At 37.3% G+C, this 18,182-nt stretch overlaps 1 protein-coding gene across 13 annotated transcripts in view; it reads left to right on the top strand.

The window, feature by feature from the left end:
- Positions 1 to 18,182, top strand: part of LOC106883746 (uncharacterized) — a 133,531-nt gene that overhangs the window by 39,864 nt on the left and 75,485 nt on the right. For all 13 annotated transcript variants that reach the window (XR_016243752.1, XR_016243753.1, XR_016243751.1 and 10 more), the window contains one exon: positions 8,614 to 10,684. Coding sequence is in view for 10 of the 13 variants with exons in the window: in XM_089360524.1 (XP_089216650.1) it covers positions 8,651 to 10,684 (2,034 nt within the window). In the remaining 3 variants the exon portion in view is untranslated. The remainder of the gene's footprint in view (positions 1 to 8,613; positions 10,685 to 18,182) is intronic.

The following is an 18,182-nucleotide window of genomic DNA, read 5'->3' as shown; positions in this document are numbered from 1 at the left end:
GAACTAGACTTAAAAAACAAGAACTGGGATCAATCTATTTGTTCAACCAAATATTTCAAGATAGAAGATATGTAATTAGAACCTTACAAGATATACATTATACATTAAAGTACATCCACATGAACAAGTAAAAAGAGAAAACTACAAGATGTCTAATATTTTTTCAACAGTACAAACCATCTAATTGTCATCTGGATAATGAATCTGTCAATATTTTTCTTACTCTATACCAGCCAATGTTTACTTATGTAGTAAGTTACTCAGCAAATAATAGAGAGGATACAGATACACTTCATTGAGAAATCTTTAAGGGGAGTAGGCATCCTCTGAGTTGTCGTTCTCATACATGCCAATGAAAATAACAGAATTGTTAGCATGCTGTGTCTTTAGTAGAAAGGATTATTATTACTATAATGCTGCCATGGTGGACTTTGCTTTTCATCCTTTTGGGGTTGATAAAATTAGTACCAGTTGCACATTGAGGTCAATGTAATTGACTTCCTCTTCTCAAAATTTGGACCTTGTGCCAAAAATTTGCAAGAATGATAATAATAATAATAATTATTATTATGGTGGTGAGCTGGCAGAATCGTTAGCATACTGGGCAGTATGTTTTAACAGCCTTTTGTCTGTCCTTACATTCTGTGTTCAAATTCTGCAGAGGTTGACTTTGCCTTTCATCCTTTCCAGGTCAAGCAAATAAGTATCAGTTATGCACTGGGGTCGATGTAATCGACTAGCCCCCTCCCTCACAATTTTAGGCCTTGTGTCTATAGTAGAAAGAATTATTATTGGTGGGCTGGCAGAATTGTTAGCATGCCGGGCAAAATGCTTAGTGGCATTTTTTTCTTCTTTACGTTGTGAATTCAATTTCTGCTGAGGTTGACTTTGCCTTTCATCCTTTTGGAGTCAATAAAATAAGGACCAGCTGAGTCTTGGGGTAGATGTAATTGACTATCCCCCTCCCCCAAATTATGGCTTTGTGCTTATAGTAGAAAGTATTATTATTGCCACCACTACTACTATATCTATGGAGATACTTTGGCTGTTTAATGCTCTAATCTTTAAATCTAGTGTCATCTAGATAATTGTCTAATTATCATGCAAATAATGTCCAAGACAAAATTAATCTAATAATAGAAGCCTGATAATATTGTATCATATCTGAACTAAGTTTGATCTAATTTCACACATGACACAATGATACCCTGTCATGGTTATCTACAGGATAAGAGGAGGATTATATTTGCTTCAAAGTTTCATGTGTAGATCTGGTAACCCTTACTTTGTGGCTATAACTGTGTCTTTGTACATGTGTGTGTGTGTAGAATTGTTAGTTGGAAGTGTGTGGGAGCACAGAATGAAAGAAACTAGTTTTAGCTAGTTGCTCTGTCTGTCTGTCTACTTGTACGACTACGGATGAATTTTATTCAGATTGTATGAACCATGTCATGTAATTCTTAACACACATTCACTACAACTATTACAATGTCAATATTTCATGCTCGATTTCCTTTAATCAAACATTTATTATCCAACCCTAATTTTTATTGCCATTATTGTTTTTATTTTAACAATGCAGCAGCATAGAGAACTAATGAGGAAGATGTTGGGGTGGTAATGGTAATTGTTGAAAGAATTATAATCATTAACTTTTGAGTTGTGCTGCTTCGGCTGCTTGCTTTTAATAGGATTCTTTTATCTCAAAGTTCTTTCATTAATCAACTTCTTTCTCAAAGAAGGACTTCAATCCCCTATTTATTCCCTTGAAAAAATAAAAATGTTAAAACAAATTAACAAATCAAGAAAATTAATCAATATTTCCAAACATAAACTTGGTAATTGTATTCTTCCTCTGTTATTCATCTGGTTATTTGCCACTTATTTGCATCCTCAGTTGTAAAGAATTTATGATTTTTGAATGTATGCATGTATATGTTTTCATGTGTCTATAGCTGTGTGTGTAAATGGATGTGTATATGTGGTTTTATGGTAATATCCTAATAAGATTGTCCAGTAAAGCTTTGTCATTAATTAGAAATTTATTTATAAAAATACAGTTACCACAGACCACACACCCACCTACATTCACAATTACTAATTGAAATTTTGCTTATATTTGTTGGAAGAAAACTAATAGTGTGGCTGTCATCATCATCATCATTGTTTAACGTCCACAACGTCCACTTTCCATGCTGGCATGGGTTGGACGGTTTGACTGAGGACTGGCGAGCCAGATGGCAGCACCAGGCTCCAATCTGATCTGGCAGAGTTTCTACAGCTGGATGCCCTTCCTAACGCCAACCACTCTGAGAGTATAATGGGTGCTTTTATGTGCCACCGGCACGAAGGCCAGTCAGGCAGTACTGGCAACGGCCACGTTCAAAATGGTGTATTTTGCATGCCACCTGCACAGGAGCCAGTCCAGCGGCACTGGCAACGATCTCGCTCGAGTGTCTTTACACGTGCCACCGGCACAAGTGCCAGGAAGGCGACGTTGAGCACAGGTGCCATATACATATATGTGTGTGTGTGTGTATATTTTTATAAATATATACGTGTGTGTGTGTGTGTGTGTGTGTGTGTGTGTGTGTGTGTGTGTTCATCATCATTATCTAACGTCCATTGTCCATGCTAGCAGGGTTTGTATGGTTTAACCAGGGCTGGTAAGCTGGAAGGCTGCACCACACTCCAGTCTGATTTGTTATCGTTTTCTAAAACTGGATGCTGTTCCTAACACGAACCATCCCATGTGTATAATGGTTGCTTTCACATGCCTCTGCCACAGGTGCCATTTGTGTGTCACCATTATCTGCCATGACTGCAATGTTCCTCAACTTATGGGTTTTCTTCTCAAGTATGACATAATGCCAAAGGTCTCTGTGATATGTGTGTGTGTGTGTGTGTGTGTGTGTGTGTTCGTGTGTGTGTGTTCGTGTGTGATTTTCTTCCAATTGGTTTGTTTATATTCTTGTAATTTGGCAATTCAGGAAAAAGAAACCAATAGAATAATTAGTAGGTGTAGAAAAATTACTGGGATCTATTTGTTTGACTAATCCTTTCAAGGTGCTGCTCCATCATGGATGTAATCTAATGACCAAGGTAAGAAATGAAAGATGTCTATCTGTCTGTGTGTTTCTGTCTTTATACACACACATGCATGTGCGTGCACACACACACACTGTGTGGCAGCATGAGCTAGTCACTTTGTAAGTGGATTTGGTAGATGAAAACTGAAAGAAAGTTGTCATGTATGTTTGTGTTTCTTTGTTTCTCTTTGTCCTGATAGTATGTGATATTTGTAAATGAGTGTCACCATCATACAAGCAGTGTCCTTTGTTTTCTAATCTGACATGAAAACATGTCTAGCCATGGTGAATTATTTCCATTCTTGGAAACAGATGAGTGTTGGCACTTGGAAAGGCAACCAGGTGAAGAAAAATTCTGTCTGACATATGCTAGCATGGAAAAGTGGATGTTAAAAGGATACTGTTGTTGGCGTATATGTACACAGATGCATGCACAATTCACCCTTCTTAGTGCCTCACCAGACACTACCACCTATGTCATTCTACCTATTCCATTAACAAACCAAATCCCGACTTCATTTCTGAGGTGTGACATCTCCCCCAATAAAGAGTAACCCTTACTCTAGTACTTTACCTGTACTTCACACAATGTAGGTGAAATAAAACATTTCTGATACGTAACATCATAGGTTTTTAGTGGTAGGCTTTGTGGCTTCTTTGAATTTACATAGCACAAAGCTTGGTGATGGTTCCTGTGCAGAGAGCTCAATAAGATGCCTCTGCAATTACAACTCTGTTCTTTTAGTTGGTCAACCCGAATTTCATCCTCTAAAGGCTTGAAAATGTTCCAAATACTGAACATTAACTGTACAGTCAGTGTGCTAGTATGCACAAACACACAAAATGCCAAAAAGGCACATCACTAATGTACCTGTATGATTCACAATTACTGAAAGCTGAGTACAATGTGTGGCCCCATGCCACTCATAACTGAACCATACATGATTGTCAAAACTAGCGCAGATTCATTTACCATGTTTGTCAGAAGCAAGGCTAAATATAGCCCATAAGCGATGAAAGTATGAAAAAACTAAACATAAGCAGTACACTGCCTCATGACAACACCACACAAAGCTGAACAGTACATTATTATCAATACTAATGCATATTCCAAATATGCCAAAGGCTGAATATAGCTCATGAACTTTCAAGTTATACAATTAATAACATAAACTATACACTGTTTCACAATATACAACAACTTTAAGAAAACTGGAAGTGGCACTACACATAACCATAGGGAGCTTGCTTCTGAACTGTGTGGTCTTGGGTTCAGTTCCACTCTGTAACACCTTAGGTAAGTGTCTTCTACTATAACCCCAGGCTTACCAAAGACATGTGAGTGAATTTGGTAGATAGAAACTGAAAAAAGCTCATTGTATGTGTGTATAAATGGTGGTGGTTGTCTACTCCTTATGCAGAGTCTGACTACCTCTTGTACCTACACATTAAGTTCATCATGGCGTCAGATGTGGCTTTTTAAACCAGACAATGTATCGAAAAGACGCCCACATAGATTGCATATCTGATTCAGACCACCAAGAACTGTAATTAAGTTCCGATCTTAAAATGTCTTTTGAGGCCTCCATTAGAATTGCAGACCTTATGGCATACATGGCATTGAAAGGTGTGCACAGATATATAGGTAAAATAGTTGGTGGAGGTTGGTTTTTTTAGGGGCCTTCATTTGAGATTTGAGCCCAACAAAAGAAAGGCATGGTCTGTCAAACCGTGCACACAAAAAGGTCACTGTGATTCACCTTCTTGATTGCAACATTCTTCTTTAAATCTCTCGAGTCTTGCATGCATTATCCTGACCGCCTCAAATGCCTTCACTCCACTCCACACTTTTGTTTGCCATCCAGCTTGATCCACATCAAGGGTTTCTATGGCCTTTGAATCCATTCCAAGTGACTTCATAGTAGTCCTTATGCCATCCTTAAATCTCTTTTTAAGTTTATACCGATTATGTTTCCCCCCTGCAAGCTCGCCATAAAACAACTGTCCGGGTATGCATTCATCCACCATTTGAACAATATGGCCAGACCATTTCATTTGGCTTTTCAATGATTCTGAAAAACCAAATGAGGTGTGTGTGTATGTATATATTTATATAACATATACTTTATTTGTGTATTAAGGCTATTATTGGTTTCATGTGTTAAGAAAATATTTTAACAATTTTTCAAGTCAGTCACATGGAAAAATTGGCGTTTGTCTCCATTTTGGATTAAAACACACAAAAAACATGGGTATTCACATTAAAGTCCTTCAAGAATGACAAACGCCAATTTTCTCCATGTAATTGGCTTGAAAGATTGTCAAGATGTTTTCTTAACACGAAACAAATGGTAGCCTTAGTACACAAATAAAGAATCTTTATCCACCAATGCAGTGTTGAGCACTCATTCTCATTGTTTGATATGTGTGTATGTATGTATGCATGTATGTAAGTAGGTATGCATGTGTGTTTGTATGGGTGTGTGTGTGTGTGTGGCTTTTTGTTTGTCCCCCATCAACACTTGACAACCAGTTTGTTTACATTCCTGTAACTTAGCAGTTTGGCAAAAAGTGACTGATAGAATAAGTACCAGGCTTAAAAATAAGTACTGGAATTGATTTTTTTGCCTAAACTCTTCAAGGTGGTGCCCCAGTTCTAAAGACTGAAACAAGTAAAAGGTATATATATATATATATATATATATATAGGGTCATCCCATAAATAATGCAATTTTTTTCAATTGAATGAACTAAAGTAAGAGGGGGACGGGATAAACTACCTGCATCAACTTGATATAAAAGCAGGTAGTAATTTTACCTTGGTTTTATTCTTTGTGCAAATTTTGAAGAGTGTGGTTTGATTTTAACAGTTGTTTTTTCAAAGGTATAATGGAAGTAACAAAGGAACATATTTTGCTTTATGAGTTCAATAAAGGCAACAGTACAATGGAAAGTGTGAGGAATTTTAATGTAGTATATGGGGATTGGACAATAAGCATAAGCCAGTGTCAACAGTGGTTCCAGAAATTCCGAGTTGGAAGCTACAGCCTAGAAGATGAACCTCATCCTAGAAGATCTGTAGAGCTTGATGAGGATGTCCTGCAAACCTTGGTGGAAAAAATACCATCGTAGCTGTTGAGGAATTAGCAGAGAAGCTTGGATCTGGTCATGCAACCATTCATCGACATCTGTGTGCCATCGGAAAAGTCAGCAAATTGGGTCAATGGGTTCCTCATAAACTTTCCAAGTCTAATTGTGTGCAGAGAGTGAATGTGTGTTCTTCTTTGCTGTCACATCTCATGACTGAACCTTTTTTGGATTGAATAGTGACTGGTGACAAGAAATGGGTTCTTTATAAAAATGTCAAGTGCCGAAGACTGTGGGTAAGGAAAGGAGAAATACTGGGACCCTAAGTGAAAGAAAATCTTCACCCACTTAAGGTGTTGTTATCTGTTTGGTGGGATATGAATAGTTTAGTCCACTTTGAACTTTTAAACCCAAACCAAATGATAACATAGGATGTCTACTGCGAGCAGTTTAAGTCAACGTTAGAAAAAAAAACAAACCATCTTTGGTTTCAAGACAAAAGGTGTTTCTCCATCAGGATAATGCTCGGCCACATACAGTGAGGATGACATTCCAAAGGCTGGAGCAGTTTGAATGGGAAACGCCCCACCCATCATATTTGCTGGACATTGCCACGTCTGATTATCATTTATTCCGCAGTCTTCAAAATTATTTGGACAGAAAAAAATATGAATTCTGTAGATGAGGTCAGAACAGTACTGGAGGAGTATTTTTTGTCATGGACAAGTGAATTTTGGAAGAGGGGCCTACCCGATAGATGGAAGTGCCAGATAGATGGAAGTGCATTGTAGAAAATCTACCAGATAGATGGAAGTGCATTGTAGAAAATGAAAGAGAGTATATTTTAGATTAAAAAAGTACTTTATTTATCCTAATTTTGAAAAATAAAAGAAATATAAAAAAATTGCATTATTTATGGGATGACCCAATATATAGTAATAATAACAATAAGCTTTGGATGGAATTTATAAACATTTAATGCATTGGTGTGTGCATTTTCAAATCACATGTCTCTTAAGATCACAGTTCGTATTCTTGGGATAATTATAGTGTAGTCTGTAGTATCGATGGACATTGTAGTATCCGTAGACAACCTTCGTATTGGTCAAGAGGGATAAACATCTCTCTAGTAAACATCCATTAATGTTATATCAGCTGAAGAAATGAATCCATGAAGATGATCTACCCAATGCCCATGGGTGCTATAGACTATACTGTAATCATCCCAGGAAGACTGTGATCTTACGCGATATGTGGTTTGTGGAAATGCGTATAGCGATGTATTAAATGTTTATAAATTCCATCAAAGGATTATTTTTATCATTACTATATTTATCCTACATATATTGGTACAGCTCAATGCAACCCCAAAAAAACTGGTTCACCAGTTAGCATCATTAGACTGTGGTGGCATAATGGAATAGGAGCTTTATTTGCGTATTCAAAACATTTCCTGTAAACAAATTTAAAAGATTATAGATATATATATTTACTTATATATATGAATATGTAACTTATCTCTCTCCCTCACCAGTCCCAGAGTCCCTGAAAAGGATCATAGGAACTGTCTTTTGTGTTCTGAATGAGCTATTAAAACAAACAAAAACAGCTAACACTTAATCAACTTAATTGTGCATAATCTTCATAAAAAATTATCATTGCACATTCATCTGAGATTATTCAATTTGTACTTTGCTTTTCGCTGCAGCACCTTTAGATTTCCTGTCCATTCATGTTATATTGACAATGCAGCTACTTATTTCTTCCATATATCTAATATTTTATTCTTTTTACAGAAATCATAGGTTCTTCCATCCATATGCAATCACTACTTTGCCACTGTATCATTTGTGTTCTCTTTGATATAGGCTAATAGGGATTATTTACTACTTTGAGTAAGCCATCTACCATTATTCTTGTTGTGTACCCACAAACCAGTCCTGATTCTGTAGTCTTATCACCAAATGTGTTCTTGCTGCCATTATAGTTTTTTCTTTTTTTCATAGTGTATAAATCTAGGACTAGTTTATCCAATATGTCATTCCTATATTTCAAAACAAGGTATGATTTAAAGGGAGTTTACCTGCTGTTTCTTATAGATCAGATGTCTGTATAAATGCTCTTTTTTGCTCATTACTCATGTTAGGCTATTGTGATGCTTATGAAAAATGTAAACAAGAATATGAGTTGCCCAATTTCATTTACACAATCTGATGAAACTGATTGGTTCAATCCTCATTACAAGTTGCCAAAAATATTTATTTAGTATATGGATATACAGATTTATATACAGAATTGCAATAATAATATATCTTTTGCTCTATTATTCTTCCTTTCAGCTTTTTAAACCTTAAATGTATTTTATTTTTAGTTCCCTTGTATTGTGTGTTTTATAAAACTGCTTCTCTGACATTGTATTAATTTCATATCATTGCAGGTTGATGATAATAGTGTAGAGTAGCTGGCGACTTACAATGTCTCACATTATCCCGATGGTATCAGGTTCTCCGCCACCTCTTGATGATATTACTTGGAATGATGAAGAAGACGATGAAGATGACTTTGGTAATTTCACTGGTGTTGCAGACAATGTCAAAAGCCCTTCCTCTGACAGAGGGTTGTATTTGGATGATACTGTTGAGTTTGATGCCTTTAAAGACATACACTTCAACACCATAGATGGGGACATTGTAAATAAAGATCTTTCATCAGCATCAGCTACCAGTGAACGACCCATTCTTCAGAACCTCAACTTGTTCCCAGACAACCCCCCTCACATTGAGCTTAGTGAAAAAGCCTTCAGTAATGGAGAAGATATGCAAACAGCATCAAATGTTGCTGAGTTTGAAAATATTAGTTGTGATACTAAGACATTGGGCTATTTGTCCAACCTTGATGGCAGTCGAGGTCGAGACTCTATGACTGATTCTGGTCACTGTAGTACTGATATCTCACCTGTTCCAAAGTCGGATGAAAGTCCAGATTCCTGTGATAAAAGTACCTCTTCTGAACTTGAAGATAACGTCAATGGTGAAGTAGGTGAGAAAGGGAATTGTCAATTGTTCTGTAATCTCTCCGAGATCAATACAGACCAGCTGACTGGTAGAGCTGATAGCTCTGGTTGTGATAAAGATAAACGTTTTATCAACACCACCAACACCACCACCACCACCACCACCACCACTAATAATACTAACACTACCACCACTACTAACACAGACATTGACCACAGTACATCCCAAACAGATCCACAGAACCCTAATAAAGACATTTCTTCACATGAACAGTCTTCGTTTAGTACAAACACCATGAATCAACAAACTGATAAATCTGGTGATTCACCATCACCACCACCACCACAACCACCACCACTACCACCACCTCCACCATCCTCATCCTCTTCTTCCTCATCATCATCATCACCATCATTATCAACATCACTTCCTTCTCCTAACTGTCCTCCTCTCCCTCTACCTACTACAGCACCAGATTCTGCTGCTATTTCCCAATCTGAATTTACAGCTGGAACCAATGAAGCTGTGAGTTCAAATCTATCCAACACTTGTTTGTCAGGCATGTTTGATGATGATTCTGATGACTGGGCAGACTTCTCGTTTGCTGTCACATCGAATCCACCTCCTCTACCACCTCAGGGCAATAACACTTGCAGCAGTTTCCAGGTCTCTGAAAACCTGTTCTCCCCGTCCACACTGTCTTTTGAAGAGTCGTCTACACGAGCTGAAAATGAAGAATTTGCATCAGAAAGCATTGAAAATGAATTAGCAGCAGGTGAAGACACCCTAAAAGACATTTCTGAAGAGATTCAGAGTTCTTCATCCATTCAATTTGACTCGAATTCTAGAAACCCTAATTCTTCACCAGATATACGGAGTGAAATAGATTTACCGAGTCTTGATGAGAGTTCAATAGACTATGACGATTTGGTTCAGAACTGTGAGTCTCGCAGTAACGACAGTCTAGATGGGAGCTATTCCATTTCGGACCAGGTCCGAACAGTTGAACTGAAATATTCCACAGAGGAGAACCAAGAATCAGACGATGATTATGGTGCTTTTCCAGGAACAGGTACTAATTCAGCTTCAGATAATTTTGTGCCCAGGACATCAAACAGTGATTCACTAACTAGTCAAACAAAGTCTGAAGAAGATGAGTTTGGTGATTTCAGTAAGTTCAATCGAGCTGTTGCAGAAAATGAAGAAGAGTGGGCTGATTTTGAAGCTGCTACTTCGCCTTTTCCTGTGGACATCCAAGTGCCAACAGAGTCAGCAGTGCCTGACAAGTTGAAAGAGGAAGAGGAAGAGGAAGAGGAATCCTCTTGGTGTAGTTTTGATGCTAACGTCCAATCACATTCCAGTCATGAAAATGAGAGTGGCCACTGGGCACCGTTTTCTGAAAGTTCCTCAGTCAGCCATAAGGATGAGGAGCTTCCAGATGATTCACAGCAACAGCTACCAAGTCTTTTCCCACTTGACTCATTACATTCCAATGTAAGTAACTTTGATTTACTTGTATATATATCAGCTGCACCACTGTTACTACTTCAACAATTACTACTCTACTACTATCACATCATCTCTGTTATTGTTTCTATTGTTACAACAGCAAAATTTATCAAACTATATTATTGCAACTACTTCCACCACCATATCAACCAGAAAAAAAGAAAAATTATCACAATAGCCAGCATAAGATGTTGTTGGCACTCTGTCGCTTACGACGTCGAGGGTTCCAGTTGATCCGATCAACGGAACAGCCTTCTCGTGAAATTAACATGCAAGTGGCTGAGCACTCCACAGACACGTGTACCCTTAACGTAGTTCTTGGGGATATTCAGCGTGACACAGTGTGACAAGGCTGACCCTTTGAATTACAGGCACAACAGAAACAGGAAGTAAGAGTGAGAGAAAGTTGTGGTGAAAGAGTACAGCAGGGTTCGCCACCATCCCCTGCCGGAGCCTCGTGGAGCTTTAGGTATTTTCGCTCAATAAACACTCACAACGCCCGGTCTGGGAATCGAAACTGCGATCCTATGACTGCAAGTCCGCTGCCCTAACCACTGGGCCATTGCGCCTCCACGGCCAGCATAAGAATGAAGCAACAACCATCACAATGACAAATACCACCAAGACATCAAATACCATCAGCATTACATTAACAAATTAAAGAAATGTTTACTGTTTTCTTTCTCACTTGCTCTAAACTTGAATTTATCCATCTTCATTGAGATATTACACAAAAAAATGTTAGTTATATTTCTGGGCTCTCTGTCAGTCTGCCTCTCTATGTGTACATGCACACACACACACACACACACACACACACACACACACACACACACACACACACACACACACACACACACACACACACACTATAGTAATTATGTCAATATTATCCTTCATTCTCTGTTTACTATAATGTAATATATATTTTACTCTATAATATGTATTGAGTCCTCTCATTTTATTTATGAAAACATTTCCAATTTACCATATATATACATGTGTGTATTTGTGCATGTTGTTTCTGTTTTATTAAAGTGTTGAACTAAAAAGCTAAAACTTATCCTTATGAAGCTATTGATCCATGACTTTAATCTTAGTATAATTGTTGGTATCTTTTAAGTTAACAATTGCTAGCAGTTACTAATGTGGGAATGTATTTAGAAAACACCTTCACTTACATTATTAATGCTCTTGGCAAAAGCATGTATGTTGCAAAATCATGATTCTGCTACCCAAGAAATGCCTTATAATCATGTATTTGTTAAAAAACTGAAATGGTAAATGCCGAAAGTGAAAACAATAACATCTTATTAAAACTATTCTTCTCTACAAGCCAGCAAGAGAACCTCTGCTTGAACCTGCCATAAATAGCAGCCTAATCTCCAAATCATACACTACTGTCTTAAAAAAAAAGATGGACACCTAGTCCTAGATAAAATATCTGAAAATGAATAGCACACCATGTCATGATTAGAATGCCCTTGATTCGTAGGTCTACAAATGCAGAGTTCATATGGGGTTAAAACAACAACAACAAATAAATATGAACTTTTGTTGTTTTACAAGGTAGAGCTGATCTCTCAGTCAGACTGAATCTGTGGCCTGGCTTATATTCCCAGTTGTCATTACACTTAATAAAATATGTGAACACCATAATTCCATTCATCTTCTTTACTTAAATCTAGAAATGTGTGCTTATTTAAAAGATCCCTATGTTATTAAGATACCTTAAAATAAAATTCTTGGTAGATCTAATCATGAAGAGGCTTTTTTTATTTCAAATACTTTACATTCTAATCCTATTTTGACAAAATACCATCTGCAGTGGGAAATATATAAAACCTGGGAGATATGATGTATCAAGGAACTAATCTTTTTCTTGGAGTCAAGGTTTTTTGGTGAAAATAGAATGTAGTCTTGGCACTGCAGACTATCCATGAAGATGATAGAGCAAAGTGATGAAGGTTTTGGACTGATAAATCAAAACTAGTGAGTTGATAACTGCTGTAAGTATTTCATTGTAACTCTAGATTATAACACTTATTTGATTGGCTTCACTTCAGTGAACTGCCAATTAACAGGTAACAGATGTAAGAATGTTACCTTCAGTAAATTAGTATACTGTCTCAGAAGGGGAATGGTCTTTTTTTCATTTCTAGATCTAAACTCATGGAAGCATATATCATCAGCATTACTACTACTACTACTACTACTACTAGTTTCCAACTATCTAATTTCACTCACTTGTCTTGGTTCTACTTGAAGTCATAAAAAAAGACATTTGGCAAGGTAGCCCACAATGAGATTGAACCTGTGATCATGGATGTGAAGCAAACTTCTTAGCCATTTGATCTTATCTATACCCAAGCCAGTACATATAGCACTCTGCTACTAATGACATAAAAATCCTTGACTTAATAACTTAATACCTTGTTTAATTAGCCACTGGAAACTACTTTATTTCAGTTGTAAATTAGATGTAGTTATGCAGGTCAAATAAATATATAAATGGGACATTTGTGAGGTGCTGTGAGCTGAGAGAAGATAAAAGAGATGTAAAGGTTAAGTAGCATACTGTATGTGATAAATATTGTGAAGAAGGGCAAAAACCATGCTCAATTAAATATGATCAAGAGTTTAATTCATGGCTATTCTGTTTACTGTTCAACTTTCACTGTGATTGAAAATGGGTCTGATGGGTGCAGGTAAAACACTTTGGACAATATTGATGTACAAGGGAATAATTGTTTGAAAGAAGAAGAATATCTGTAGAATGTAATTTTCTGTTTTCTTGTGCCATTTTCATGGTTAAAGAAAAAAAATATTGTTATTAGTTTAGGAAAGGAGGGTATAACTTATATATATATTTATATAAAACAAGCTTCTTTCAGTTTCTGTTCACCAGATCCACACACAAGGCTGTGGTCAGTCTGGGGCTATAGTAGAACACTTGCCCAAGGTGCTACACAGTGGCAAAACCATGTAGTTGGGAAGTAAGTTTCTTACACAGTCACATCTGTGCCTTTATTTATATATATATATATATTTAATCATAAATATACAGGGATTAGCATTGAGTTGCAACTCAATGCTAATCCCTGTATATTTATGATGATAAATGGTTTTACCGATAAAGGTTTTTTCATACTGAACTACTTGGCAAAATTGTTAATTATTAATTCTATTATTAATTGACGATTCCCTGCCCTTATTCTTGTATATATATATATATATATATATAAAGTGTGTGTATACACACACATACATAGGGCATGTAGTTATATAGATATTTATTCAATATATACACATAGGCGCAGGAGTGGCTGTGTGGTAAGTAGCTTGCTTACCAACCACATGGTTCTGGGTTCAGTCCCACTGCGTGGCATCTTGCGCAAGTGTCTTCTACTATAGCCTCAGGCCGACCAAAGCCTTGTGAGTGGATTTGGTAGACAGAAACTGAAAGAAACCCGTCGTATATATGTATATATATATATATATATATGTGTGTGTGTGTGTGTTTGTGTGTCTGTGTTTGTCTTCCTAGCATTGCTTGACAACCGATGCTTAGCGGTTCGGCAAAAGAGACCGATAGAATAAGTACTAGGCTTACAAAGAATAAGTCCCGGGGTCGATATGCTCGACTAAAGGCGGTGCTCCAGCATGGCCGCAGTCAGATGACTGAAACAAGTAAAAGAGTATACATTATGTACATTTTCAATCAAAACATGAACCACACTAACTCTCTTGGTTATCTCTTTCTCCCGCAATAAGAATTTATACCATTCTTTCCTAAACTAATAGCAATATTTTTTTTATCATATGTGTGTACTTGTGTGTATTATGTGTGTGTGTGTGTGTTACTGTCTCCTTGTTTTAACTTCACATGAGAGTTGGAAATGAGTGTCACCATCATACAAGTAGTGTCCTTTGTTTCCAACCTTCTGTGAAAACATGTCTGGTCATGGGAAAATATTATCTGACTTGGAAACAGGCAAGGATTGGTGTCAGGAAGGGCGTCCAGCTGTAGAAAACTCCACTTCAACAAATTCCATCTAACCCATGCAAGTGTTGAAACATGAACAATAAAATGATGATGATAATGATACAATAGAATACCTTTCCTGCCACTAATCCTTACTTTTCATGTAAGAGATCTCTTGTTCCACATGACTTTGAAAATGTGATGTGAGTGGATGATTTGTTGACAGGACAACTGCAAACAACAACATTGGTTGTAGCGAGAACCTTTTCTAGAGTGCAAATGCAAACAAATATACAGATGCACAAATGAGCATTTATATGAATGTATGTATGTATGTATGTATGTAAATGGCAAAGTAAAACACCTGACTCAGAAGTCTTTAAAAAGGCTGGATGCACAAACATCCAATCACTCATCATATTTACTCAGATGCATGTTGCATACTGAAGATAATAGGATTCTATGGCAGTTGTTTGGCAGTGAGCTGTGCACTAGAAAGCATTCTCAGCGCAAACTACATGAAATTACAAAGACTGCATAAAAGGCAATCTGAAGGAAGTGCAAAATCAATGTAAAGAACTGGGAAGAACTGGCTTTTAGAAAGAACTTAGTGGAGGAATCATATAAGGGAAGGCTGTAAAACTTTTGAAGGTCACCTTGAGCATGAAAGCCTAAAACACTAACTTCAGAGAGGCTGTCATCAGAACCTCAATGAGGACATGAAGTACTGGAGATGTGAAACATGTGGGTGTGTACTCTTTCCATTTCTGGGAATGTCAGCCATCTGAGGTCCCATGACAGATAAACAGTATGCAATGTCCTCCCTCCTAAACTGGGTTATTTGATGTGTGAAAAAACTTGCAAGTTGATTTCAGGTCTGAAGAGACATATTGCATTTCTCATAGTGATCATTTCTCACAAAGTGATCCAATCTATCCAGTTGAAGTTTCAAATTTTATCTGTTACTCATGTATCAAGCCATGCAGATCTGCAGTGAGAGTGAACAGTCATCTGAGAGGTTGTTGATGGTAGGTTAGAAATGGCATTGACAATAAGGAAGCTGAGAGAAATGACAATCATCTGTGAAGATGGAACAATTACCAGATTATGTATATATACATATATACATTTATATATTTATATTCATTCATTTTGCATCTGTTTTCCATGCCAGCATAAGTTACACAAAGAAATTATTGAAGTATTATTTTATGGTTGGATGCCCTTTCTGTCTCTAAACATTACCTGTTTTTCAAGAAAAGGATTTCTTATTTCACATGTGTTTGAAGACAAATTGAGTGGACAATTTCTTGGCAGTAGAAGCAACAAAAACAACACTGTTCATAGCACATGAGTACACACTGTGTGGAATATTTGGCAAATGTCATCTGTTATAAATCCAGGCCAACCAAAACTTTGTCAGTGATTTGGTAAACTGAAGCTGATAGAAGACTGTTATGTCTGTATGCATGAATGTATATACATGTGTATGTGTGTGTTTCTTTGTCTTGACATTGTGTGCCAATGGTAAACAAGCATTATCATCATGTAAGCAAGAAAAATACTGGGTCCGTGTAGAAGCACCCAATACATAATGTAAAGGCATTATGAAGGGCATCCGGCTGTAGAAACCTTACCAAGTAAGCAGTAGAACTTAGTGCAACCTTCTGACTTGCTGGCTTTTATCAAACTGTCCAACCCATGCCAGCATTGAAAAGGACATTAAGTGAGGATGATGATGATGATGTTTTATTCTGTAATTTGAAATAGAAAAATGAGAGGTGGGTGAACTGTATCAAAGTTGGTTCATTTTTGGAAAGGAAGGGTTCATTTTGGGAAAGAAAAATTGAATAAAATATATAGGCACAGGACTGGCTGTGTGGTAAGTAGCTTGCTTACCAACCACATGGTTCCGGATTCATTCCCACTGCATGGCACCTTGGGCAAGTGTCTTCTACTATAGCCTCAGGCCGATCAAAGCCTTGTGAGTGGATTTGGTAGACGGAAACTGAAAGAAGCCCGTCGTATATATGAATATATATATATGTATGTACGTGTATATGTTTGTGTGTCTGTGTTTGTCTCCCCCCCCCCCCCCCCCCCCAGCATTGCTTGACAACCGATGCTGGTGTGTTTACATCCCCGTAACTTAGCGGTTCGGCAAAAGAGACCAATGGAATAAGTACTAGGCTTCCAAAGAATAAGTCCTGGGGTCGATTTGCTCGACTAAAGGCGGTGCTCCAGCATGGCCGCAGTCAAATGACTGAAACAAGTAAGAGTAAAGAGTTATGATGGCTCATAAGCGGGTGTAGAGGAGGGACAAAGTGCACTGATTTGGTTTAGGTGGTGTGATATAGCATCAGATGATTCAGAGTGAAGGTGATCATGTATTTAGCTGTAGAGCATGCCCATTGCTAAGGGGGTGCACTAGATGGCACTGCACCCTCATTACTCAATGGTGCACCCTCAGATTTATGGTGATACACGTATTTTAAAACTCCACTTTAGCATTATTACAAATAAGTGCCCACCCAGAATATTCTGAAGTACTTCCAGGCACCAAAGTCTGGCGATGGGCCTGTTGTAAGATAGACAAGATGAACACAGTTTGTGGGTAATGGGGTGTTGAGTATTAGTGGCTATGGACTTGCGTGTCTGGTGGGTGGAAATCTCCTTACCTGGCGTCGCGTGTGTGTGTGTGCATGATCCCTTGATAGTAGGCTAAGTATTGCAACCATTGGGACACATCTTTTGGTGGATTTTTTTACTTATATCATAAACCTAGGGATTATTCCCAGTTTCTGTTGCATTAAGCAGATTGGAAACACTTCTTTCTCCTTGCCTACAGCACTAATCTATTACAGATGAACAGTATTGGTACAATTTGAGCACAAAGCTGCCCACTAGCAAGCTGCTATCAGTTCAGTGTCCAATACTTAAGATAAAATCAATTGCTTAATCAATACTGAAATATCCACATTTGCAAAAATAAAGCCAAAATAACAACAACAAAGAGAGAGAGAGAGAGAGAGAGAGAGAGAGAGAGAGAGAGAGAGAGAGAGAAAGAGAAAGAATGAAATAAAGGCAAAAATACATTCAGATAAAATATTTAAAAATTCATGTAAACAAATTTTTTCATATCCAATTATAAATGAACTGCTGTGATGTTAATATTAATGATTTTAGACATTTTAAGAAGCAGTTTGACACAGTAACAGAGAAATAGGTCATCTGATGAGATTCAGACCACATATATTGGCAGGTGACCACTTTACTAACAATACTGCAGAGGACTTGTTATTCTTTCTCCTCAGATCACTTATTATAATTTGTTTCTGCTATTTTATCTCTGCAAGATAATTTGTCCTTCACTTAGTGCTAGCCAAGTGAAAGAAAAATTTACTTAGCTGCTTGACCTGCTAGAAATAGTATTTAATTTGCCCTCATATATTTCCTTGCAGGAAACGAAAGATGACGTGTATCGAGGTTATTGTAATC

The sequence above is a fragment of the Octopus bimaculoides genome, chromosome 11, assembly GCF_046866305.1.
Source record: "Octopus bimaculoides isolate indiv1 chromosome 11, ASM4686630v1, whole genome shotgun sequence".
Classification (NCBI taxonomy): Eukaryota; Metazoa; Mollusca; class Cephalopoda; order Octopoda; family Octopodidae; genus Octopus; species Octopus bimaculoides.
This window is presented reverse-complemented; position numbering and strand designations above follow the sequence as displayed.